This window comes from Brachionichthys hirsutus, unplaced genomic scaffold (genome assembly GCF_040956055.1).
Source record: "Brachionichthys hirsutus isolate HB-005 unplaced genomic scaffold, CSIRO-AGI_Bhir_v1 contig_790, whole genome shotgun sequence".
NCBI classification, from domain to species: Eukaryota; Metazoa; Chordata; class Actinopteri; order Lophiiformes; family Brachionichthyidae; genus Brachionichthys; species Brachionichthys hirsutus.
The window spans coordinates 152,016-177,769 of NW_027180324.1; the positions used below are offsets into that span (position 1 = coordinate 152,016).

At 40.3% G+C, this 25,754-nt stretch overlaps 2 protein-coding genes across 3 annotated transcripts; both read left to right on the plus strand.

Moving 5' to 3' along the window:
* The first annotated feature begins 1,690 nt into the window (after positions 1-1,690).
* Positions 1,691-17,534, plus strand: LOC137912744 (RNA-binding motif, single-stranded-interacting protein 1-like). 2 transcript variants are annotated; one of them, XM_068756880.1, is made up of 13 exons: positions 1,691-1,981; positions 4,277-4,452; positions 6,317-6,375; positions 8,112-8,203; positions 11,109-11,266; positions 12,607-12,686; positions 13,205-13,320; positions 13,793-13,842; positions 13,942-14,029; positions 14,304-14,354; positions 14,830-14,940; positions 15,083-15,166; positions 15,263-17,534. In XM_068756880.1, exons 1-13 carry the CDS (start codon positions 1,925-1,927, stop codon positions 15,332-15,334), a joined length of 1,194 nt encoding a protein of 397 aa, XP_068612981.1. In that variant the 5' UTR covers positions 1,691-1,924; the 3' UTR covers positions 15,335-17,534. The 2 variants fall into 2 exon arrangements, with proteins under 2 accessions (XP_068612981.1, XP_068612982.1); XM_068756881.1 differs by having other exon boundaries at positions 15,086-15,166.
* A 2,017-nt stretch (positions 17,535-19,551) lies between these two features.
* Positions 19,552-22,389, plus strand: LOC137912761 (CD302 antigen-like). The gene is made up of 6 exons (XM_068756898.1): positions 19,552-19,619; positions 20,194-20,319; positions 20,412-20,522; positions 21,006-21,188; positions 21,281-21,301; positions 21,390-22,389. Exons 1-6 carry the CDS (start codon positions 19,586-19,588, stop codon positions 21,590-21,592), a joined length of 678 nt encoding a protein of 225 aa, XP_068612999.1. The 5' UTR covers positions 19,552-19,585; the 3' UTR covers positions 21,593-22,389.
* Positions 22,390-25,754: the final 3,365 nt, after the last annotated feature.

Here is a 25,754-nt window from a genome sequence, read left to right on the forward strand (position 1 = left end):
ACAGCATGCTCTCTAGGTTCCGTTCTTCTGTTGGCAACATCTACGCTTTCATCAAAACGATCTTCAGTAATTTAATGATATATTCTGCATACGCTGTAGGCTTTACATTCCAGCTGCATGAGCGAGAGAGGAGAGAGAGAGAGAGAGGGAGAGAGAGAGAGAGATCTACTGACCAGTTGACTCATGGTGGCCTGTTGAACTTTTCAAGATTCATTCAGAATGACCTTTGCTCTAATAGAAATGGGACAGCCATGAGTAGGATGACATGGTGGTGCAAAGTTTAGCTCTGACACCTGACAGCAAGTTTCTTAGTACAGGAATCGAGAACTGAAGTCTTTAAGTTCTTTCTCTGCCTAAATGAGAGCTATCACTGAGCAGACCTTGATACATGTGATAACAAACACAACAAGTGTTTGATAGACTGTAGATTCATCTGTTAGAATATAGTACACCAGTTTTCGACCATGGTGTTTGTACCTCGCTGAAGTTCACCATTAATTCACATTTTCGGCCACCAGTGTTGGTTTTCCAATCAGCAGGTGACAGTGGTGGGTACATTGCCTTTGATTTATGGCTCAGTTTGCCCCTCCTTAGTTGTTGTACCCCCCCCCCCCCCCCCTCACACACACACACACACACACACACACACTCTCTCACACACATACACTTTATATAACAACTACTCACATTAAGAATCTCCTTGTGCATTTCATTCACAATAGAATCCATCTTGATCCTGACAGATTTCCTTCACTGCAATAACCCATCCTCAATAGTTACCAGATTATTACCAGACCATTTACTGGATTGTATGCATGTAGATTTTTTTTTTACCCAATTATTATTTAAATAATTTTGTAATATGGCGACTGTGAAATTAAACTTTAGTATCTGGAACTCAGATTTGTGAAAGCAAGTAATTATGTTTTGCACTTAGTTAAATCACTTTTAAATTAAGTTGACTTAATGTCAAAATTGTGAATTTTGGCAAAAAGATATCTTACGTTATCGGCATGGTTATAGTGTTATAACAGGTCCACTATTCATTTAACTGGAAAATATATTGAATTTTGGTTGTTCTTGTCCATTGTCATTTCAGTCATTATTTTTAAGTGTAATAATAAGTGACTATCAATATATCGAAATTATACTGAGGAAAAGTCCATTTTGCAAGGCTTTAAAAAGAAAAGAAAATATATATTCAATGAAGTTGCTAACGTTCTCTGTACGTTCATTATATTCAAACAAAAAAACAAACAAACAAATCACTTAAATGCCCCAATTATATTCGTGCTCCATTTGATTATCGGTAGGCTGCTAGATTTTATAGTTTGTCAGTTTGTTGGTGTTTTTCCCGTAAATTGAGAGGATATATCGCATCCAGGTCCAGCTGCACGGTGGAATGTTAGGTATTCATTTGATTGATGCACGAACAAGGGGGTGAAACTGTGCTTTTACATTATGTGTCAAGATAACAAAGATAGTGTCCATGAGAGAATATCGTCATTAACCATAGTTTATATTTACCCAAAGTACCTTTAAATATCGATTAGAGTAAATTATTGTGAATTTCAGGAACACTGTCGTTAATGTATTACCCCCGCACTAATGGCTGAAATGGTTTCTTCCGCCGTGGCTCAGTCTGTCCTGCGTCCTTATCGCTGCAAATCATTGAAGCCGGGCCAGCAGGCGGTCGGGCGGGCGGAGTTGGGACCATTTACCGAGGCTTCTGTCGTCGGACGGTCGGAACTTAGGATATGTCCACAGCGATTATGAACAGAGTCCTAATGTTATAACCTTTTTCGGATAGGTGGATATCTTTGTCAGTGGAGAGTTGTTGTTGTTTTTACTTATACGAGGAGTTTGATGTGTTTCGCTAATTATAGTTTAAGGAAAAGGAAAGCCCTCCGTCCTCGAACTGAGGATGATTTTTGCTAACAACGTTACCGGAACCCCGCTGCGGATTCCGTATCGCAAACAGGTAAATGCGCGGATATTTGTATTTTTAGACCAACCCCAGGACAAGATGCTGGGAAGCTGAGTTCATACTTGTCGCGACAAGGATCTGTTGGACGGAAACGCACAGAGCGCACCGAGGACTTTCCTGGTTTAACAGAAGGTGTTCCTGTGAGGTTCATGGGAATACCTGCTGCTGTGGGTCGGGTCCCCCGCTGGGGATAGAGGCCTACGCGGCTGTAGCGTGAGACTAGCCTCTTCCAATGACGTTGTTTAGTTTAATATCGGATTGGATTATAAATGGGGAGCTCTAATGGGCAATACTGAAATTCCACCAAACAGAAATTTGGATCATATTGTTGGTTAGTTCTGATTAAACCACTTTGCTTGAGGTTACCTTGTAGAAGTAAAAAGTAACCCGTAAAGCGTAAAGCGTATGTTTTCATTATTAGGCCTCTGTTGTAAAAACTTTACAACCAGGAGGACTAATTAGCAACTGATGAATTTATTTTTGCTCCAGTTACAGGAAGATTTATACAATTCCCTTTAAGCAAACCATATTTGCTTAAACATCAGTCTGTTGTCCTGCGGCTGGGGCTGCATGGGCGAGGCCTGCTGCTGAAGCTCTGTGTATTTCCAGCTCGGATATGACAGCCTCTGCTGGCCTGCTGGTGGTTGATAAGGTGCCGTCCTCTCCCCATCAGCCTTTTATCTATGAAAGAAACAAAATTCCCTTTCTGACCCACAGAAAAAGAAAATAATGTTTGTGTGTAACTAATACTCCTGCCTCATCCATAATCGGCCAAATTAAGTAAACAGGGAGGAGCTTATGTGTTCGCTGTTAATTATTCAGGACTTGCAAGTAAATGCAGACTTGCGTCTTGTGGAGATTTATATATATATAAAAGCTGTAACACATTGCTTTCCATGTAGAGGCCTTCTGCAGCTGTTGGAAGCAGAACCTAGACACAGAATGTGAAACGTGCATTTCCAGTTGTTTCTTACCAGTTGTTTTTTCTTTTAGGGAAAATGCGTACAACACTGTCATTTATACATTTATATCACTCTAAACATCTAAATTAGGTTCTCATTAATGAGGATCCTAAGAAGTCTAGTGTTTCAATACAGCGAATTGTTTATGTTGACTTATGAATACTTTATTTGGAACTTTGAGGTTGTATAAACATCAATGCGACTGTTACCTGTGCTGACAGCAACAGTGTGAGGGAGAGTTCTTCTGTTACGGCTCACTGCTTGGCACAGCATTGATCCTGATACTGGAATCTGAGCTGCATGACATTAATGACAGCATGTCCAGACAGTTTGTCTTATTTTCAATTTTTGGATGTGACTTTATACACATGGCTTTTATGTGAATTTGTGAGTGCATGCATAGACCTTTTGGAGCAAAATTTCTATACAGGCATTGTGCAAATGATCTATCATTATTCTGATATAGATCACTATTGTTATAATTATATTTTTCTCCCATAGATATCCCTCTGCCATAATTATACTATTATTATTATCAGTATTAGTAGTAGCAGTAGTATCAGTTTCAATAGCCCCTAAAGGTTTTTGTTTTTTACCACTGCCAGCTTATATAAGGGGCAGAAGTTATAGCAGTCAAATATGAAGGTTATGTTGGGTGGATGCTCATAAGGTTAATGTCAGAAATGTTTATTGGATGAACATGATGTGACTTCACCAACCTGAGAGGGACAAGAGTTACACTGACGTGACTTGAGATGAATTAAAAATGGCCCAGATATTCAAATGGGGTCGCTCAGCTTGATGTAGTTACCTTTAGCACTGAAGAGCATTTTAACTAGCGTTATTAGTTGTGTTCAATCTCACCTCTCAATGGCATTTCCAGATGAAACAGTTCTGAGTTGTGACAAGGTTGTGCGAGTGATCTTTAGGCTACTTTCATAGCACCATTTGACATAGAGCATGGCTAGGAGCTAACTAATGTATTTAATGGATCCTTTTGCAGCTAATGCACTGGAAACTGGTGGAGAGCAAAATGACTTAGAGTAAATGTTGGACTTCTATTGATCAGATCACCAGTTACATGACTCAGAGTCTAATTGAATACACATTACTCTGTTTGTCGGGTGTGTAAATAAGCTAACAGTTTAACTCTGTTAGCTTTTTAAGGTAATAGCATACCAATTTCGTTTTTACAGTTATTTATGTCTTACGATCTAACTTTGCACCCACTAAATGTTATTTCTGTACGTAGAGTTTTAGTACAGTTTGGCGTCAGAAACGACATTCAGCAGTTCTGCTCACCGTTTTTATTTCTGCATATTCCCAGCCACCATTTTCCCCATCATCCCACCCCATGACTCCACCCAGCCCGAGCACAAGCAGCACCAACAACAGCAGCAGCAGCAGCACTGCAGGCTGGGATCAGCTCAGCAGGACCAACCTCTACATCCGAGGCCTGTCCCCTTCAACCACAGACCACGACCTGGTCAAGCTCTGTCAGCCGTGAGTACCGCACTTCCTCTAACCATTATTTGCTATTGATCAGTCGTTGATTTTTAGCAGAAAAATCTAATACCGGTATATATAAACTTACTTTTTTAACCCACGAAGGAGGGGGCAATGTATATTTGGTTGCAGATATACTCGCAGGACCTTTCAAGACGAGCTTTCTTTTCTCTCTCTCTGGAGTCTGGAGCGTTGGCCTCCATGTCGATAGAAAAGGATTTGTTATTGGACCTGAATCGCACAGATAAACTGTACAACCAAGTCACTGCAGTCTTCTTGAGGAAAGAAAGGAGAAAGGATTTTGTGTTGAAATAAGTGTTTTGGGGGACAGCCGTTTTGTTGAGTGCAAGGATTATATTTATTACATTTTTCATGTGTTTTTGTAATTTTATTTCGTTCATATCAAACTAAACAAAACAAAATAAAATGACAAATTTATTTTTCTTGCTCTTCTGCAATGTATGTGACTATTTTGGCACACTGGCGCAGCTGTGTGATTGTAGTGGAAGTACACAAAGCGGCTTGTTTCATTGTGTCGCTGTCACATGTGGGCCTATTCCGAAGAACAAATGTGGCCGTCTTTGTTGCTGTCTTTCTTATATTAAACGGAAATATCGCTATTTAGTGTACAATCTTGTTAAAGCTTGTGTATTCTTGGTGGCCTTATTAACTTTTTGGACAAGTTATTTGAAATTCTCTTTTATTTGTAAGTTTGGCAGTACCACGTACTTACCTATAAGTTTTAATTGCCGATGTAGGTTTATTGATTTTTAAATGCTCTGGAAAATAGCCCGTGTTGTACACGATTGAGGTGATGCAACACCCAGTACTGTGTAAGTGTGTTTCTGTATATTATTTCTACAGCCGTGGTGTCAAAAATGTTGGTAGTAAGAGGGGTATTTATTCAAGTCGGACTAAGTAAATGCAGAGCCCGCCACTGTGTAAATCTAATTATAAGGGGAATGAGCTGCTTGGTGGAGGTCTGAGTCCTTTTCTAGACGACAGATAAATGTGACAACAGTTCAGGCTTCATTTGAACACTGCAAACTATATATAATCATTTTACTTCTGACCTAAATGTGAGGTGGGTTGTTTCACTTCCATTGTGTATCTGAGGTCAATTTTACGTTGCACTCTTGCTTTCAAAATGTGTCACATGGTCAGCCTAAATTGATCATGTGATACATTTAATATTACATTTTAATGCGTGGTACTGTAAAGGAGAATATGCTGTACTGGCTGTGTATGGGTTTAGACGTTTACCCTAATCCCTGGCTCAAATGGCCCCTGGGCTGACAGGACTGTACGTCGTTCTTTGTATTGCTCTCACTAAAGATTATATAGGTCATTTTAATGATGCCTGTAGGTTGTGTGTGGAAAAAACATGTTTGAAGAAATGTATTTTAAAAGAAGCATAATTACATTATCTATTTTCTTTGCATGAGAGAGAGTACAGACACACTTCAAAATATAAATGACTGTACAGACTAAATTTATATATATATATATTGGGACTATTCCTTCAGAAGCAGTGTTTAGTGAGGGAGTGGTTCATTCATACTGTCTGTAGAAACATTTACACATTTACTTTTTAAAAAGCAAGGTAGGTGATCCAGCTTTATGTCACCCTTTGGAGACTGTGTAAAGATTGACACTGGAGCTAAAATGAAAGAGTCTGTTTAGCTTTGCACTCGCGTGGTGGGGATTTTCAGGACCCCATGGAAACCACTTCCTGTTTCTCATATTTTAAAGGTGATGTCATAGATCACTGCTGAACCCTCCCTCTGTTTGTGTTTTATAACTGGTTCTGTCTGGTACATAATCCAGCCAACAATGCTTTGCCTTTATGCTCCTCCCATAGGTATGGCAAAATTGTATCAACAAAGGCCATCCTGGACAAGACTACAAACAAATGCAAAGGTGTGTGAAATATTTCTCTTTCCAGTCCTGCTCTCTTTCATGTGTCTGACTCAGTATTTATCCAGAAATACCACAAAATGCAGGACTCCCAACACCTCACACTAAGAGAGGATACGACTCCTGCACTGTGGCTGTTGTCCATATGTTTGAACTCATTAATTCAGCAGCTATGCAGTTGCCTCAGATGAACAGGAAACAGACAGCCAGTCTGCATAAAGCTGCCTCCCAGCTCATGTTATTTTAAGCCCCGGCCCTTGACTGTGTCACCGCTGTGGGTGGTTCCCGGGAAGAAGAGGCTGACTCCACCCCTCTAGTCTAACTAAACCAGCTTGCCTTGGTTCAGTTAGACTAGACTGCCCAGCGGACAACAGGGAGATTTACTAATTCTCTCTGGTTCAGATGGGATTAAGAGAAGGCTTTGTCACCCTACTCTGGATTATACAGATGCCAGGTTCTCCGTGAAAGGCGACACTGTTAAAGACCTTGTAAAGATCAGACTGAATATTAAATGGAAACTGGAGACGGCTTTAGTAATGTCCTTGGAAAACCTGGATTTCACATAAATCCATTTTGTTTGTTTTTTTACTCATTTCGAAATTATCAAGAATGTATAAAACTCACATTAAACTTTTATCACCTGTGTGATCTATTTCCACACTGAATTAACCCTAACAAAAAAAATCAGCATGTTAAAAATAGCAACTGCAGTTGAGGTTAGCAACCACAGTCTCACCCCGTCTGCACCCGCAGGACAAAGAGCTGACCTGAACCCTGGATGTCACACTGCGATCTGTATCCTCAGCTCTTTTCTGCTGCTGCTTCCAAAGACACAGTAAAGCACATATAAATAGACCAGTTTAATCCAGAAGTATGTATAATGTAAAATCACACGGTAGCACTCTTTATGTACATATTTAAAGTAATGTTAATACCACATTAAAGACGGGGCTGGGTATCACTGGGTATATTGCAAAATTCCAGTTTGAACATTAACTCTCATGGAAAATAGAAGAAATGCATCTTGTGAAATGAAAAACACATGCTAAAAATACTTATTACAATAAGTAGTCAATGTTTTTGAGTTGGCCCTACCAGCTTCCATCCTTTGCTTCAAGCCTTGTGAGTTTTAATGTAACTCTGTTGTAGCAGTGCCTTAATTATCACAGCAGAAGCAGCATGAGGATTTCCTATTCTAGACTTTATTCAACACAGAAATCTGCAACACCTGGAAGAATCTCAACAACCTACTTTCTCAGTTTGCTGACTGGTAAATGAAAAGTCATTTGTAACATGTGACCCAACTTTAGCAATGACCTTTTAACACAGTATCATCTTAGTCATGTCCATGCCAACATGTTTAGAGGCTGGGATTCATGTTCTTCCTTGTTCTGTAAATTAACAACTTGTGATATCTTTTGACATTAAAACTACCAGCATATCAACTGAGGCATGTTTTTCCTGAGAATTTCCATTATTTCGTGCAAATTTCTGTGGTTTTATATATTTGGTATGACATACTGACATGCATGACTTCTGGAAGAGATGGAGTTCTTAGAAAGTGAAGGTTTTCAGGTCATGCAAGCAATCTGCATAGCCTGGTACGTTGGCATTTTTGTAAAACAGTCAAAAATGTTCATGCACCCCTACTTATGACCACATTATTAGGGGTGCCACAGCATTGAACTCAACTATTTGTGCTGGTTACAGAATGTTGCCATGATTTCTTGTCTCCCCAGGTTATGGATTTGTGGACTTTGACAGCCCTGCTGCTGCTCAGAAAGCTGTGGCTGCCCTGAAGACCTCTGGTGTCCAAGCCCAGATGGCAAAGGTGATTCATTATAGTGTCCCCCTGACAGCACATCATTGGCCTAGCAACTTGGGTCTAACGTTTGTGGTATGAAACAACAGTGCTGGTACCCCCCCTTGTCTTGTCTGAGGCACGCACGTGCAGAATTTATCTCCCGTTGTATTGAGTCCTCCTGCATGTATTTTCAGGAGCAGATGTGCAGCGGGTTCTTTCAAACCTCCCTTCGTATGTCAGTGGTTGTGTTTGCCGTGTAGTCAATGGAGAGATGTTAGCGCAGGTTAATAATGAATTAATTATATGTTGGATTATTAATTACATTGTAACTTGGATTTACTGCAATTGCAGTTTGCAATTAATGCGTCAAACAATGTGTTGATCACATTATGTTTGAGAAAAGCAATTTCTCAAACATTAGCTATGATAGTTTTTAATTCATTATTTTTAATATTTTTATTTGATAAAGTATCAGAGTTGAGAGCTAATTTCCCTTTTCCCCCCATTCTGTTTGACTCAAATTTGCAGTCATTGAACACTGCCTATGTTTGTAGAATAGAATAGAATAGAATAGAAAGCCTTTATTGTCCTTGCATAGTGGCTGCACAATGAGATTAGGAGCGCTGCTCCGTCTGATGCTTAATGACAACTTGAAATTTAGTAATAACAGAAAATTCAAGTAATAAAAAAAGAGCACGTATATATTTGTCCTTACCTGCCAAGTATGAGCTCATATAATCACTGATGCTCTTCTGTCAGCTGCTGGTCAGATTAAGACAAGGGTGGCTGTGGCTCAGTTGGGAGAGTGGGTCGTCCAGTGATCAGTCAATCGGTGGTTCGAATCCCAGCTCTGACTGTCCACATGTCAAAGTGTCCTTGGGCAAGACACTGAACCGCAAATTGCTCCCAGTGGGTCTGGCAGCACCTTGCATGGCAGCACTGCAGTGTGAATGGGTGAATGTGAGGTGACTGTATAGGTGCAGTCCATTCACCATTTACCCGAGTGGTGCCAATAGTCAGTCTGTCAGATGTAGCGACTGATGTTACTGACAACAGGATGACAAACAAACTATTCACATGAAATATAATCTTTATTAAAAATGAGCTGACAGCAAATTACACTTCATGCTGCAAATATGATAAATATAATCTGATAAAATATTGCAGGAGGTGCAGATGAATAAATGGTTATCCGCACTAGATTTTCAGATGAAAGAAATGGTTCTGCTGGTGCCCACTGATGCGTGGACGGTTGTTCAGTGTCTGAAGACGGATCCATCTTCTCCTTACATTTTCAGATTAAGGGCTTTAAGTATGGACAGAATTACTTTAAGATTCTACTCCCGTCGAAATTACAAAAGGAAGTACCGGTAAAATAATTCTGTGTTGTTATGGTAACAAGGACCAGTCAGGGGTAATTAGTTCCCGTACAGCACTGAGCAGGGATCCTCTGCCACATTTCCCTCTGGGGTTATAAGGAGCTTCGTGACATGCCTCTGTGCACCTATTTGACTCTTCTGCTTCTTCTTTTTTTTAATTGAGCAGCTATCTGGGACATTCCCAAGACTAATCTTTGTATCGAGTAGGATAAATGCCTTTATAAAGTGTGAGCCATTCACTTCAGCTTCATTCTCTCTGACAAAGGACCTATTTCCTGTTTTTTAATCCGGCCAGGCAGCCCTCATTGGGCTTTCTCACATTATTATTTCGTTGGCAGGTGGTGGGAAGTAGCCAGATAAGAGCTTTCATTCTTTTTACCTTATGTTATTTCACTTCTCACTCTTGCTCTCTCTTTCTCTCTTGCTCTCTCTTTCTCTCTTTCTCTCTCTTGCTCTCTTGCACTCTTTTGCTGGAGGTGCCACAACACAATGTTTTACGCTGTTTGTCATGACTGGAAGGTCACAATCCAATCCCTGGATCAGTAGGCTAAATGTGGGTGTGGGAAGTGAGACAGAAACACATGACAGTCCCTCATCACCACCAGTCTCGTGTCAGTGAAGTAGACCGTTAATGTCCCACCTACTCCAGTAGAGCTGCACAGATAGGAGGTGGTACCGAGCTCCTAACTGGTATTCCTTTAGAGAGGGAAAACAAAGGAATGCTAAACTGGCTGGTTAAGTAAAGGGTGTAATTTCCACAGCACCTCCATCAGCCCTTTGTTTAACAGCATGCATCATTTGCTTTTCAGTATGGGTGTTTCCCCAAGCAACTAACCAAACATACTATTTCTATATCAGTCATGTTCTCCTCACCCTTAAATACTTTTAGTTAGGACTAAATATGATATGCTGAATATGAGACGATTCCTGTTATGTTTTCTGTGTCAACTAATGGTGTGTGGGGGGGGGGCATACCTAACCAACTCCATGTTCACTCTCCGTCTGTTTTGTTGCAACTCAAGCTCGGGCTCATTTATTGTGCTCTACTTCTGTAAATGTTGATTTTTCTGTCGGTGCATTGCATTTCATAATCCAGCCTGCGCCTGCAGCTGACTGAACAGCAAAATGCTGATCAATATTAAAGCTGAGAGGCCAATCCCCTGGGACTCGTAGCTGTGTCTTATGTTTCCGCTGATGCTATTAAAATACAGCGAGAAATCGGCTGACGTGAGTCTTTAGCCAGCGTGGGCTGCATACAGATCTTGATTTATCACCACACAAGGTGACTCTTTACGACAAACTCTGAAAAATGGCAAGCAGGAAGAATCAGACAAGCAAACATATGATTCCGTTCCTGAGATCACTTTAAGAATCCTTTTAAAATATTTAATATGGAATAGCAAGGAAAGCTCTGCTTCTCTCCTATCCTCACCTCCATTACATACTCATAAAGGAATATTTATGGTTTTGTTGTGTTTTTCTAGCAATTCCTGTTGTATAATTACATTACCGGTACATCTGATTCCTTCTTTATTTATTTTTTTACCAAACAGCAACAAGAACAAGACCCGACAAACTTGTACATCTCCAACCTGCCTTTGTCTATGGATGAACAGGAACTGGAGAACATGTTAAAGCACTTTGGACAAGTCATATCCACTCGCATCTTGAGGGACTCCAGTGGAGGCAGCAGAGGAGTTGGCTTTGCAAGGTTATGTCCTGTTCTTTATTGTGGGAGATTTATGGCTGCAATAAGAGACTAATTCTTTTTTGACCACTACAACATTTGTAGTATCTGGTAAAAATTCGCCTCACAGCAACAAGTTTAAATCTCCCTGTGTCTGTGTGCGTTTTCTCCGGGTTTTCCAGTTTCCTCCCCCAATTGTCCGTAGTGTATGAGTGTGTGTGTGCGTGTGTGTGTGTGAATGGTTGCCTGTCTCCATGTGGCCCTGCGATGCCCTGGAAACGCGTCCGAGGTGTACCCCTCACGTAAAACCTGGCTGAGTGAAGATTTTCTTTCATACCATCAGCAGTGACAGATTATTCCGAACTTAATTCAGCAAACATCAACAAACGTGTCGACAGAATATTTTGTACCAGTGTTTAGAGTAAACTTGCTTGAGGCTATTCAAGATGACGACCACAAGCAATATCAGGACGTGAAAAGCCGTAGATTTGTGTGAAGCTGCTTCAAAAGTACAAAGACACGGATATATACCATCATATGAGAAGGAGTTCAAATTAGTCGTAGTACTTCCAGTATTTATTGCTTCACGGATCTCGATATCAGCAAATCGAAGCGACATTACCAAACATGAAATAAAACAATTTATCATTACTTTCAATTTAAAGCTTACTTAATCTGCCTATTTTTGTGCATGAATACACAAACAGATTTTGAAACGTGTTCCAATATATTCTCTATTTATTTTGCCAAGTGGTGGTAATGCGGAATACGAGTTTCGATCTCAAAATATCCTAAATGGCCAAAATAATCTGCTTTTCCTTGATTATAGATGTAAATAGGTCTGTTCAATGTCAAAAAGAAAACACAAACTGGAGTAGTAACAAAGAATTGATGCCAGGGTGAGACAGGGAAGACAAATTGGGAAACTCCATTTACAACCTTGGCGAACAAATTCTGGAAGCAGTTTGATTTATTATTAAATTAAAGGTTGCAAATGTTCCATTAGACTTTTCAAGTCCTTGAGAAAACACTTTTTTTTTCTTGTCATACAAATCTTCGTGCAATTCAGCACAGAGCATTTTTCATTTTTTATATTTAAATGAACACCTTAAAACACCTGGTCATGTTACCAACACTGCAAGGAGAGAAATATTTTATGCATCTAAAGAAAATAGGTCTCTGTGGCTCAAAAGCAAACATACTGGATGTACACATTATTTCACAAATATTTTATATATTGAATCACCCCTTCACAGAACGCAGGTCTGGTACATATGTCTGTCTATTGTATATACTATATTGTGTGTGTGTAAATATATATATTTATATTTCATAATTTTTTTTACTATCTTTTATAATTTTAGGATGGAGTCAACTGAAAAATGTGATGCAGTCATTTCTCACTTCAACGGAAAGTTTATCAAGACACCTGCTGGTGTACCAGGTGAGATAGATGTGTCATTATAAATCGCACCTCAACTGGCAGGCCATAAATGTGAGAATGATTTGAAGAATAGTTTTGTTTAGTGTTTTACCATAATGCATCTCAAGGTAACGGCCGGTGTCGGCTGAAGAAGTGATTCATGCTTCGAGCAGGAGTCGGTGAGTCTGCTGTTAAAGAGCTCAAACACTCTCGGCATTAAGTGGCCGAGCACAGAGAGAGAGGTGCTCTGTGGGGCTCTACTTCCTCTTCAAGCTTTTTAATTGGATTATTAGATTGAAATAGTCTCTGTTGGCCTTGCCTCCTTTAGGAAGGGGAGGGGATTACAGCTGCCAAAGTAGGTGATGTGTTCCCAGACTGTCCAGTAAATGTGCACTCCCAGGCTGTAGACAGTGACTGAATCATATAGCAAGCCATGACAGATAGCTCTCTGTGTGTGCGTGTGTGTGTGTGTGTGTGTGTTGTGGGACATGAGATGAGATAAACCCTTAATTTTATTCTGCATTCCTTACACTCTTTAGCACCACATGAACCCTTGCTGTGCAAGTTTGCAGATGGTGGACAGAAAAAGAGACACATTCACAATAAATTTCATCAGAATGGTCGAATTTGGGGAAGGACCTTGGACTCCAGACTGGTGAGTGGTGTGATTTCAGGTGCCGCTGAAGTGATGTGTGGTAACGACTGGAACAAACACTATAAGTGTGGTCCGGTCGCCTTAGGGGTCCTTAAGGTGGATCTGGGAGGTCTCCGGCAAACAATACAAATATAAACCATATAAGAGTAGCATAATGTCTCAAAGGTTTTATACCCTGTCTGTTATAAACTCATCAAATTCTTACCAAAAGGGAAACCCAAAGACAACATGTGGATACTTGACATGAACAGTTTTCAAAGCTGTGATGGAGAAATAAATTGCACGAATCATGTTTGTCGTTTGTCATTCTGGATATGATCTCTGCTTTTTAGAAAGTCATGTGTAGTCAAAGGTAGCCTAGTTCAGGTTTAGGCACAATAGATACACAATAGGCCTTTTGTATGATGATGATGATGTGTTTGTGTGGCAAGTTTCATTTCAGTAGCCAAACCTGTGGTTTGTTTGTTCACAGGCAGGAATGACACTTACGTATGACCCCAGTGCAGCTGCTATTCAAAATGGGTAAACTGCAACAGCACACTCGCTTGAAATGTCATGGTCGATGAAGAATTCACTTGAGTTCTTGTAATTTTATTAAAATACTCTTTCTTGTTTCCAAAGCTTTTTCCCACCAGCATTCAGTATTTCAAACAGGATGATTGCTCAAACACCCATGTCTCCATACATGTCTCCAATGTCAGCTTACCAGGTTTGAATCTTTCTCAATCAAGACATACCGGTACCTTGACAACAGGACGCATGACATTTCATCGTTTTTTTTACGTAGTCCCTTTGCATTTACTTTTACAAATCCATACGATTCACAAAGTGTCCTTTTCAAAATGGATTATATTTAGTGGTGTGGGTTTAACTTGTGACAAAGGGCACGCCCATTAGTGTCAGATACATTAGCATGTGATTTCTGCAAGTGGCAGCTGTTTAGAGTTACTGTGTTGATGGAGGCTGCTTATGTGACGTTCCAGGTGCAGAATCCATCCTGGGTTTCTCATCAACCCTACATCATGCAGCATCCGGTAGAAACAGAAATCTCTACCTTCCTAACTTTCCCGTGTTCTCTTTTTTTTTCTCTGTGTTATGAACAGGATTAGAAAAAAGAAATTGTTTCATGCATTATAGAGAATAGTAGTTGGACAGATGATGACACTGATCCTTGAGGATTTTTTTGTACTAGAGTGCACAAATCCTCCATGAATCCAGCCAAGCATTTCATGACAGATGGGCTTCATTTGAAAGCAGTGCATCCATTCTTGTTTTGAATACAAGCTATCAGGTCACCCAAGGGCAGATCAAAGTTGCTGAACTTGTGATGATTAATTAGATAGATGTTTTGCGATACAGTTTCTCTGTCATAAATTTCAAAATTCAATAAGTATTTAAATCTTAAATATTTTCTCACTGTATTCAATATGTGTTTAGAATAATATTTTCCTCCAGCTGGTAAAGCCATCTATTGCACATCCTGTACTCCCATCTCCTCTTTTCTCCTAGGGGACTGTGATATCGCCCTCTATGGACCCATCTATGTCACTACAGTCTACATCCATGATGACCCCACTTGCGCAGCAGATGAGTCACCTCTCTCTTGGCAGTGCAGGAACAGTAAGAGAACCCCGCATGGAATGAAAAATGAGTTGAGACATTATGTTTATCGAGATTGACGTGTTAAACCGGGCCTCACTGGACTGTAAGATGTATAGATCACGATTGTACTGTATGAATGACTGTCTTTCCTTCATTGAAGCAGTTTATGGCTGCTAACACAACTATGCAAGGAGCATATATGCCACAATATGCACACATGCAGACGTCAGCTGTTCCTGTAGAGGTGCGCTCATAGACATGCTGCCTCATTTTATCTTCCATAAAAAAATTGCTTGGAAAATGGCAGTGATAAAAAATATTTTTTTCTGCTTTCTTCTAGGAAAATGGTGCACAGTCACAAGTGGATTCATCTGGAAATCATTCCCAATATTCCTATCAACAAACCAAATAGCGCTCAGTCCTGTCTACAACTGCAATGGATGCTAAGGATCGTTTCACTGTTTTGCACAGTTTCTGCAAATGTTTAAGTGAGACTATTCTCTTTTAGTGTCACTTTCATAAAACAATATCTGGGTTCATCTAGTGAATCAATTCAAATATATGTACACATTATTTTAGATGATTTGGATGTTGTTGTTGTTTTCAGGATTGTCGCCTTTATTTAATGAAATAGCTAGAGACAGATGGGAGAATGAAAAAGATGCTGCGGACGGCCTGGGGTCTAACCTGACCCCGAGCTGCTGTAGAGGACTCGGCCTCCGTGTGTGGCACTGACTATTAGTTTAACCTCTTGGATGAAAGTGTTATTTTCATACTCAAAAACATTTACGTTTTACCATGAATTGTCAGATACAAGAGAGTTGGGACTAATTGTTCATGATTGTAAATATGTCTTTTGTTAATACTTCCAGATTTCTTTCCTGGAGTTTTGTTTCAGCCAGACCTTTTGCAGATGTTTTGCGCTTGCTGTGTGCGTGTTGATGTGATGAGGTGTTCCGTGTTGTTTTCTCGTAAAGTGGTTTATCTCAGTGCTCTAGATTGATCTTGCTGTCAGATAAAAAATGTCCTCCATATTTTTGATACAGTAGTAGTACAGACCTTAACAGAGAGCGGCTATAAATGTAAAATGTTCAGAGCTATTGCCTTGAGAATAACCTCTGTAGGGTTTTTTTTAAATAGTCTGTGGTATTTTTTCTCCCTCCCAAAAACTGATGGTACCGGGAAGTAGAATGCAGTTTAAATGAAATGACATATGTTTATTTCATTGGATTTAATATTTAGTCAGAAAACCTAACATATTTCTAGATGTTTGAATGTGTTTGCTTAAAGGATCACCTTTGAAATCTTGCCTTTTTAGATTGCTTAGTATTGTAGAAGTGCCGAAATTGAACATCTTGGTTTGAGGGAATGAGAAGGGGCAAATGCATTTTGTTAGTCTGTAGTGCTTGTGTCTTTTGCGGTGATGCTTAATTGTCATTTCGGGATGTGTCTTTTGCTTTTATTTGGAAAAACTACCATAAAAACAGACTTATGATTGTGCAAAAAAAAACAACTCATCCAGGCCTTGTGCTTAACCTTAGGCAAAATGTGATTGAATTGGGGTAAAAATAAGCTGAACATGTATTTTATTGCACCTTGCTCTTTGATAGAAAACAAACAACTTGGCACTTACCGGTATTCAAAAAGTAAAGAAATTTAAAGCTGAAAGGTAAGCTGGCCAAGTACAGTTCTACATTTGCTATCTTATGGTATAGCACTGAAACAAATTGATAATAGTAGATTTAAAGCAGGCCTTTTGATCATGCTGTCCTCCAGTCAGCCTGTGATTCGACCTGATGGTCAGTCAGACTAGTTATCTACCTCAGTTTTCTTTCTCGTTACTACGTATGCAAGTCCTGCCCGTCCTTGCAGACCAAACGCCATGCTCAGGAGCTGGCCTCATACAGCTGTTTCATATGGGTTGTTTTAATTGTTGTTTGATTTATGCAAACCTATTTTTAAAATAACATTATTGTAATTAGAAGAGTGGGGCGGGGTGCAAAAACATGTTTCATCTAATGTTCCCTCCCTTAGTTTTTTAAGGTGCTGTTGCATATGACAACGTATTTCAGAGGTGGATCTAAGACCAACAAAGCTCTGTATTGTGTTCACTGGATCAAGGCTCCCTGAAATAACTCCATATTTGTTGCTCTGTCTTGGGTCCAGATGAACTTGCAGCAGCATTTCCTCTGTAATGCACCAGGTTGTAAAGCAAATGTAAAGGGCTGCCATTATTATACAGTACTTGAGATTTCTGTCTAATGCCTGAGACTGAGAAATAATACTGTCTTGTGAGGTTTATGCTGCTCTAGTGTCTAAACCAAGTGCCATCGTATCTGGGTCGGGAGTAGCAGAGGTGCATCAAATAAAATGGGCTCATTTAAGTTACCACCATGTTGAACAGTCATTAAGTTATATGGAAAAAGTTCTAATTTATGAAGGGTTTTTTTGTACAGGCAGCATGAGGAAATAAGAGATTTTCATAAAGTTTTTTTATTTTATTTGTGACAATCTTTCCAATGAAAACTTTTATGTACAGTATTTTTGTTTTGTATTTGTGAAAGCCAAAGACATTCTGGTAGCTTGTTGCCTAAGGTTCTTTTCATTTTCTTTGACATTTTTGAATAAAATTTTTCAACTTTTAATCTCATCTTGTCTTTACTGGCAAGAAATGCAATTCATTCTTTATACCTACAAAGAAATTATGTAAACACATATTATATTAATAACTTAATATAAATGTCACATCTTTGAGAAGCTGACACCCAAATACTCGCTTTGTTTCTCACTTTCAATTCAAATGTAATTGGGAATTAATTGATTTGATTGGCCTTGATTAAAACTAATGCGTTGCTCACTAACTTGATAAATAGTTGAGTGTCCGTGCCGATAAATCAAACTTGTAAAATAACCTGATGACCAGGATCTTTCTGAAAATTTGATTTGCTTTTAACCCATAGGGTAATGACTTGATCAGTGCTGTCACGTGGTATTGTTGACAACATGGATGGAGTGCTAGAGCCTGTGTAGGCAGGCATTACCATGGCAGATGGGTATCCATGCTACCCTACTGGGTGTTGTGCCACCCTACAGGAAGCTATGCTCCAGACGAGGAGCAAATCTCACTGCAGCTGTCAGTGTTTGAGCCGCCTGAGCCTGCTTGCAAAGGAGTATTGGCCCGTCCTGCTGAAAAACATTAATTTTGTCTTGGCTCTGCTCTCCGTCACCTGCACAGGGAAGAAGCTTTCATAATAACATTTTAAAAGATAATATGCTGCTACCTATGCAGCCTCAGAGATAGCTCGGGTGTCTCCCTTGAGCCGGTCCCAAGACCGGATGAACGCAGAGGGTTCCGGCAGGAGTGGCGTCCGGCGTTAAACTTTGTCAGAATTAAGCATGCAATCGATGAGAAGGTTGATTTGCTGTGGCGACCCCTGACGGGACAAGCCGAAAGAGGAAGACATATATAGTCACAATTATAAAAAGATAATTAATGCACGTCATTTACATACTGCATATTCTTTTTGGGCGGTTGGAGTGCTGGATCTCAGTCCTGCTCGCATTTGGTTCGAACCAAGGAACACCTGCTCATGTTCACCGGTTTCATAATGGAGCGTAAAAAGAAACATACAACAATTAGATTCTCCTATTCAGCTCGATTCATTCTGCATGCTATAGTGCAGACCTGGGCATTGTACAGCCCCAGGGCCGCATACGGCCCTTTGGTTGACTCTGACCGGCCCGTGTAAGGTTAATTGGAAATTACAAAATAAACACATTTTTAATTTTACCTCATGCATGGACTAAAACTGCATTCAGTGACAGTTCAATATGATGCATCTTTCTTAATGAGCACAAAGACAATATTGTGATGTCTTTAGGATGCTAAGAGTCTTCACAAAACTTTCCAACAGTATATTAAACTCAAAATGTGTTTTAGAGTCAATGTGACTGAAAACGTTCACATGTATTTTACCAGTGTTTTGAATAATGACAACCTCAATTTTTCATTGCTTAATTATAACATATACTCTTTCAAACTTGTCAAATAAATGCTATTTACTGCTTTTTTTTTTTTTATAAAGAAATACAATGAATATTGTGCAGAATTGAGTTCAGACTTTTGGCCCTCCAGAATATCTTCTGTTTCTCATGTGAAAGATAATTGCCCACCCGGGACCCCTGCTATCGTGCACGTTTTGGGGTTGTGGGAGGAAGCTCAAAACCCACGCACGCATGAAAACCCCTCACAGAGAGGGCCCGTGTCGGATCTGGAGGCCCTCAACCCTCTTGTTGTGGGGTGAGTTGAGGTGACAGAAGAAACCACACGTCATAAAAGGGAACAATGTGCGCGCAGCGCCACCTAGAGGTGCAGTCTGCCGCTGATCCTGAAACTTTACGTCTGCGCTGGAATCGCAACAGCAGCATTAGCGAGGAGTTTTAGACTTGCACAACCTGTGTGGGTGGAATCGGTGCAGACCGGTGGGTCTGTTTACCTGTCTGAACCCTGTGGGTGGGAGTGGGCGTGGGCGTGGGCGTGGGAGTGGGCGTGGGAGTGGGCGGGATCTCGCTGACGCTGCTCGTTCGGTCGTGCAGGACTTGGTGACTTTGCGTCCTCGCCGTCATGGAGTTCGCCCGATCGCTGCTGTGCTGCGTGTTTGTGATGTCCACGCAGCTGCAGCTCATTGTTACCGCAGGTAGGGCGCCAAAAGGAAATCCTCTAAACGCGCGTGCTCGTGATATCTGACTGGCTCTGGTTCTTTTAGCTGTGCGCAAGGCCTGCGTGTGCGCGTCTGGATTTTAATCACAAAAGACGCGCAAATGCGGGTTTTAAATCTCCCGAACACAGAAACGGAGGTTTTGCATATAGAAACGTGGCGTTAGAACTTTGGCAAACTGTTCGATCGCGTAATTTCAAAGTTGTGTCTGGCAGCATAATGTAAAATAACTGGACAGTGACGTCACGGTAAGGCAGTATTGTTGTTGATTTGAAAAGTTAGAAACAACAGCAGAGCTAGAAAATAAATTCACTTCAAGTTGCAGACGCAGGATTTTATACAAACGTACATGAAACAGGCTCCGGAATGAAGACAGGCTGCTGCGATAAAGAGGAACAAGGGTCACAAGAACTGGCTCGCCTCCAGAGTACAGACAAGTATTCTGAGGGGGGGGGGGGGGGGTATATTAGCTCGGACTAACTGTGGTATGACAGTAACAACCCTAATTCTGTCCCGTTTTACTCGTAAATTATTACCCTAATGTTTTCCTCAGACTGCCCTGCAGACGGACGCACCTGGGTCCCGTTTGAAGGGAAATGTTACCACTTTGTCCACGGAGAAGAAGACCAAATCAAAAGTTACACTTTTGATAGAGCGAAGAGCCTCTGTCTAGGATTTGGTATGTGAGAAATGTGATTTTTAAAAATGGTATTTGGACACTGTTCTCAACCCGTTTTGTAATCTCGATTTATTTATCCCTGGTTTTCCCAGAACTTTTGACTGTCCAGAGCCGAGAGGAGAATGATTTTGTCATTAAATATAGCCCCAAAGTGTGGAAAGGTGTCGTCAATGTGTGGCTGGGAATGTACTATGACACAGATAGTAAGTACAATGTGACTGGAATGACTAAAAAACTTCCCTCGGTCCACTCTACAGATATTTCAGTGCTTTTAGGACTAATTGTCGGCCAGCATCAGCTTTATCTAGACCTTTGAAACAGTAATATGACACAGTTTAAATCATCCTGACTCAAACTGTCTCTTGTTTTCTGCTAATGCCAGCTACTTTTTAGGCTTGTATCACAACACAGCCTCATCCTCTTCTTTAAATCCTGGGACCAACCCAGGAAATCCTGTTTTCTTTACACAGACATTTGAGGCATAGTCAGCGAAGTTTAGCTGCCAGAAACTCTAAATCTCTTCTGGGTTCGCTTGAATCTGAAGCGAATACATGCAGAACACCCGCAACATTGTGAGATTATTTGTGTTCTAACACGGCAAAGCAAAATAGTAAGTCCATCATAGCATGATTGACATGTCCGTGATCGTGGTTCCCATTGGAGAACTGATTGGTGTTTCTTGTCAGGTGAGGAAATGAGATGGTTTGATGAAGACTCAGAACAGTTCACCAACTGGGAGGACAATGTTCTGTCATCGGACATCTTGCCCATGGACACATGCGTGGCTCTTCGCAGTAACACAGGGAAATGGGAAAAGGTCAGCTGCCTGGACGATGTGGAGAACGGCGTGATCTGTGAGGCCAGTCAGCGTAAGAGTCTTTTAAATGGAAAGGAAACACTTGCATGTAAATATAGTTGCTTTCTTTCCACTTGTAGCAACTGTGTTTTCTTTTTCCTACAGAGGCAGAGGAAGTCAAGCCGAGTAAGTTGAACTTGAGACCCTTTTTGTTCTTTCTTTAGTTCTTCCTCCGTGGTTTAACCTTCCTTGCATTGTGGCTTGTCCTCCTCAGAGCCCAGCGCATTGGTGTCACTGCTGGTTATTCTCAGCGTGCTGGCCATTGTGGGAGTCTCTGCTGGTATTTGGTTCCTGCACAAGAAGAACAATCACGGCTCCTCCATCTTTGCGGCGTTCGAGTACCACCCTCCGTTCCGAGTCCTGGAAACAGACCAGTCCTGCTTGGTGGAGGCTGAGGACGCTGACAACCTGCCATAGATTCTGAGGCAAGTGATGGCAAACACACGCTGATATTAATTATCTCCTCCAAGGAGGTTAGGATTTTGCCGGCTTTTATCTCTCTGCCTGTCTGTTAGGAAGATAACTCAAAAAGATATGGAAGAATCTTGATTACATTTTCAGGAAATGTTGGGAATGTTACCAAGATCAGATGATTATATTTTGGTGATGATCCATAAGAGATACTGGATTCTGGATCACTTTAAATAAAAATATTAACATTGCAGCCAATGTAGCTTCAAAATTGATTCCTCAATATCTTGTTTGATTATTGACAGATGTTTATGGAATTTGACACACTCATGTAGGATAGGGATACCTATCTTTCCACCAAATTTCATCCGGATCGGATCCGGATTGCAATACTATAGAGATAATTTAACTTGGATCACTTTAGATTTTGGTTCTGTATGGACTGAATTCTGCACGTTACATAATACAAGGACATCAGAAACTCACCTCCTGATAAGTATCTGTGTTCACGGTGTGTGCCATGTTTTATCTCGTCTTTTGTATTTTTGAATAGTCAAAATGTACCAAATATATTTTTGTTTCTATGAAATAGTGCTTTGCTGCAATGTGAAAGTCCTTATCTATTCTTAGGAGAGCGGTCATAGTTTGGGTGCTGGAAATGATTGATCTGCATATTTCTAACAACATTTGACGTGGGATGGGGTGTTGAACATTTCAATAATGTGAATGCTTTTGTGAGGTATTCAAAATCAAATATACTCTGAGCCTTGTGGTGTTCTCATAATAAAGTATGTTTGACTTTATGAGTGGCCTGTTTTTTTGTTCTTGAATTACTCTGTCCTGTGTGATCTATGCTGAGCACCTCGGTTTGCTATTCACATTGAATGTCGATGCAGAAGTTAGGAGAAAATAGTGAATAAGGACATGGAAATTGGTGATAGAGTCTAATTGGTTCAAAGGGATCCCTAAATCACTCTCATCTAAGAAGTGCCTCCAAATGTCCAGTGGCTCTTGGTTTTTCAGTGGGGGCCGAGACAAAACAGAAATGAGAGAAATCAGCAGGAAATCATTGTTTTTGCTTTTCATGCATGTCAATTTCCAGGCTTCCAAGAATTCTGCTGTAAAAAGTCACTTTCAGTCTTTCCTGCAAATGCATATTTTTGTTGGTGACGTGTTCTTAGTGTTGTAATAATCTGAGAGCAATTTGAGGACCAATGTTTATCAATGCCTCACGTTAGAGAACCATGTTACCTTGTCCTCACAAGAATTGTAGGTCATTTCTTGATCTGGCCACAGGGTGGAAGAGTGAATCACAATTCTGTCAAGACTCAGCGATATGCAGGAAGGCTTTTTTGTTTGACAGAAGGCTGTAAGAAACCCATCAGATTTGTTTCAAACAGTAACAAATTCTGAACATTAAATATTACATTATTACGTTATTGGTTTTTTTTTTAAGCATACTGTAACAACTTAGGAAATATGTATGGGACTGGAGCCAAATGTGGCTGGACGTGTTAAAATACTTAAACTTGTCCTCAGGCTGATGAATATGCAGTACAGGGATAATTCATCTGAGATGAGATGAAGGCTGGTCGCAGTGAGCATCAGTTCTATCTGTGTTTATGAAGCTCAACATGTTCCCCCCTTCACACAACAGTGTACGTTTTCTAGTGAGGCTCATTTCTTAATTGCTGCAGTCTTCCATTTTTGTATTATTCAAATAGAACATGTTTACAATCTAATACTGATGCAAAAAACCAATTGCTGCTCAATGCGATGATCAGGTCTGCTGAATATACATTGATTTGCTATTTGTTGTAATCCTGTAGAAAAGTGTCTGCTCTTGTATGGCTCAGATTACAACAGGGGAAAATGGGTTGACATGTAAAAGGAAGCCCCCCCCCCCAATTTACCTTTTAACTCAGCCATGATTACGGTCATTATAATTGTGACAGGCTTTTTTGATGCTTTTTAAATAATTCAATTAAATATATCAAACATCTTTTGAAGCATAATCATCTGTTTATTCAAACAAACTCCACTGTGCTCCATATGTACCCGAGTATCTATGTATTTTATCAACCCAATGGCTGTAAAGGCCTATAGCCCAGCTCAAATAACTGCTAATGAACCTCATTCACACATCTGCTGGAAGCAGGTCTACACTGACACAGAATGACTCATTTACATTGTAAATGTTCATTGGTATGCATGAATGCGATGTGATATACAGTGGTGTGATGCCTGGAATGAAAATGTGAGCCATCAGTTTATCAAGTCTGTGGATTACTAACGTGTGAAAAACAAAAAAAGTGATATAGCAAAATGCTTCTTCCTCACAGTGACTTTAATGTGTAAAGACATTTACAACAATTTCGACTTGGCCATTGTTTCATGCAGGATAAATCGTTTGGGTTGTTTCACCACAATCCATCTCTGGATTCACAGCTCAGCACTCTCCTCTATTCATGTTCCTGTCTGTCCAGGTAAAGGTGTCACCAAGCAGAAGTGTGGAGCGTCTCTTGCCTTTGTGATTTAAGCTTCGTATTTCTCATCCATTCTATAAACAGGCACATACTCCAATTCACAGAGGGAAAACAAAGGCAACTATTTGCATAGCTGCTCTCTGAGGGGTCATTTTAGATTAACAGTATTATATAGTCTGCTATATGTCATCATATGTCAAGATATTTCATAATACACTTCTTCACCATCAATACAGCTATAGTATGAATGTTTAATTCTTAATACTTTGTTTTATTTGCCACAATTTTAAAATTAAAGAAAGGCATGTACAGTATTTGCATGAGCATGATACAAAATTACTGCAAAAAAAAATCATTGCATCACATTATTAATTTAGTCTTCCTATAAATGCATGGCAAAAACCTTCATGTGCCAGTAACGGTACCATTAGAAGATACACTGAGTGCAGGCAAACATTTGTATGTTATACAACATGCATGGTATAGCAGACACTGGAACTAATATAGAGTAGATGCGCACAGCTGCACACATTAGTGATGAACATACCCAGGTTTTAGCTTAGAGACTGTGCCATTTTCTAAATCAAATGCATGTGCAGTGCTGGAAGGCTTTTGTGTTAAAAGGATCAGAGCATTGTGTGCCGACATGATTAAAATCTGTATTATTTAAATATGTCAGGGGGAGAAAAAAAATTGATGATGATGATGAGTCCAACTTCAGTGCCTTAGGGGCATACCGAGCTTTCTGTGGACTGATAGAAAAATAATAATTAAAAATAAAATCACCATCTTAATTTATTTTCCATCAGTCTCTGGAGAGATCATCTTTGTTGTGTCTTTGGTATCTCATTATACTTTCTAATCCTGACTTTAAAAATCCCTTTAAAGGGGACAGACTGTTCTGCTTGCCCTTCCCCCAGCATGCTGCTGCATTGCAGCCATCGACTGCCATTTATTATGTTACAAATGACCAAGGCATGGGCTGACATTTTGATTGTGCAATGTGAAAAAAACATGGCAGTAAAAAAGACTTTTGAAAGAAATGCAGCCCTGATGTCTCCCATCGCTCTTTCTCTCTAACAAAATTGTCCATTACAATTAAAAACCCTGATGTCCTGTGGCTCGACTGACAAATTCATCAATCATTCCCCCCTCTCACCATATGTGTCCATCCAGCCTAGTGCAGCAGTCAGTAGCTCCTGAGAATGCAGCCTCTAAAATGACAAGCGAATAAAGGAGGGAGAAAAATCAGTGAGTGCAAGGAATGGGGACAAGCAAATGAAGCTGTTTTAAATTACAAATGCTGATCAAGGTTTTGTCTCTACGTCAATGTGCTGCTCTGCTTTAATTACTGCATGAAATAACTATCTTAAATTTGTGCATGGTGTTTACTTTACACTTGGCGCTGCCATGTAATGAAACCTCATCTATGCAGCGTCCGCATCACTGCGGACGCTGCACCGATCCGTCTGTCGATCCCCGCTCCATCCTTCCCTCACTCGTGAACAAGACCCCGGGTACTTGAACTCCTCCGCATGGGGCAGGATCTCCTCCCCCGACCACACAACTTGCTCATAAATGAGCAAGTGGGTTACAAACATTTATGTTTGTAAATGTCTTCCGATGGTTGACTCGCTGCGCTCGTCAACCATCGGGCGACCAACACACCCACGCCCACACAC

What these genes read in the sequence shown, in the direction of transcription:
- LOC137912744 (XM_068756880.1), top strand. Translation starts at nt 1,925, where the DNA reads ATGATTTTTGCTAACAACGTTACCGGAACCCCGCTGCGGATTCCGTAT. An exon ending in GACTACAAACAAATGCAAAG is followed by an intron (nt 6,376 to 8,111) that starts GTGTGTGAAATA and finishes TTGTCTCCCCAG; the next exon opens with GTTATGGATTTGTGGACTTT. An exon ending in CGTCAGCTGTTCCTGTAGAG is followed by an intron (nt 15,167 to 15,262) that starts GTGCGCTCATAG and finishes GCTTTCTTCTAG; the next exon opens with GAAAATGGTGCACAGTCACA.
- LOC137912761 (XM_068756898.1), top strand. Translation starts at nt 19,586, where the DNA reads ATGTCCACGCAGCTGCAGCTCATTGTTACCGCAG. An exon ending in GAGCCTCTGTCTAGGATTTG is followed by an intron (nt 20,320 to 20,411) that starts GTATGTGAGAAA and finishes TGGTTTTCCCAG; the next exon opens with AACTTTTGACTGTCCAGAGC. An exon ending in GGCAGAGGAAGTCAAGCCGA is followed by an intron (nt 21,302 to 21,389) that starts GTAAGTTGAACT and finishes TGTCCTCCTCAG; the next exon opens with AGCCCAGCGCATTGGTGTCA.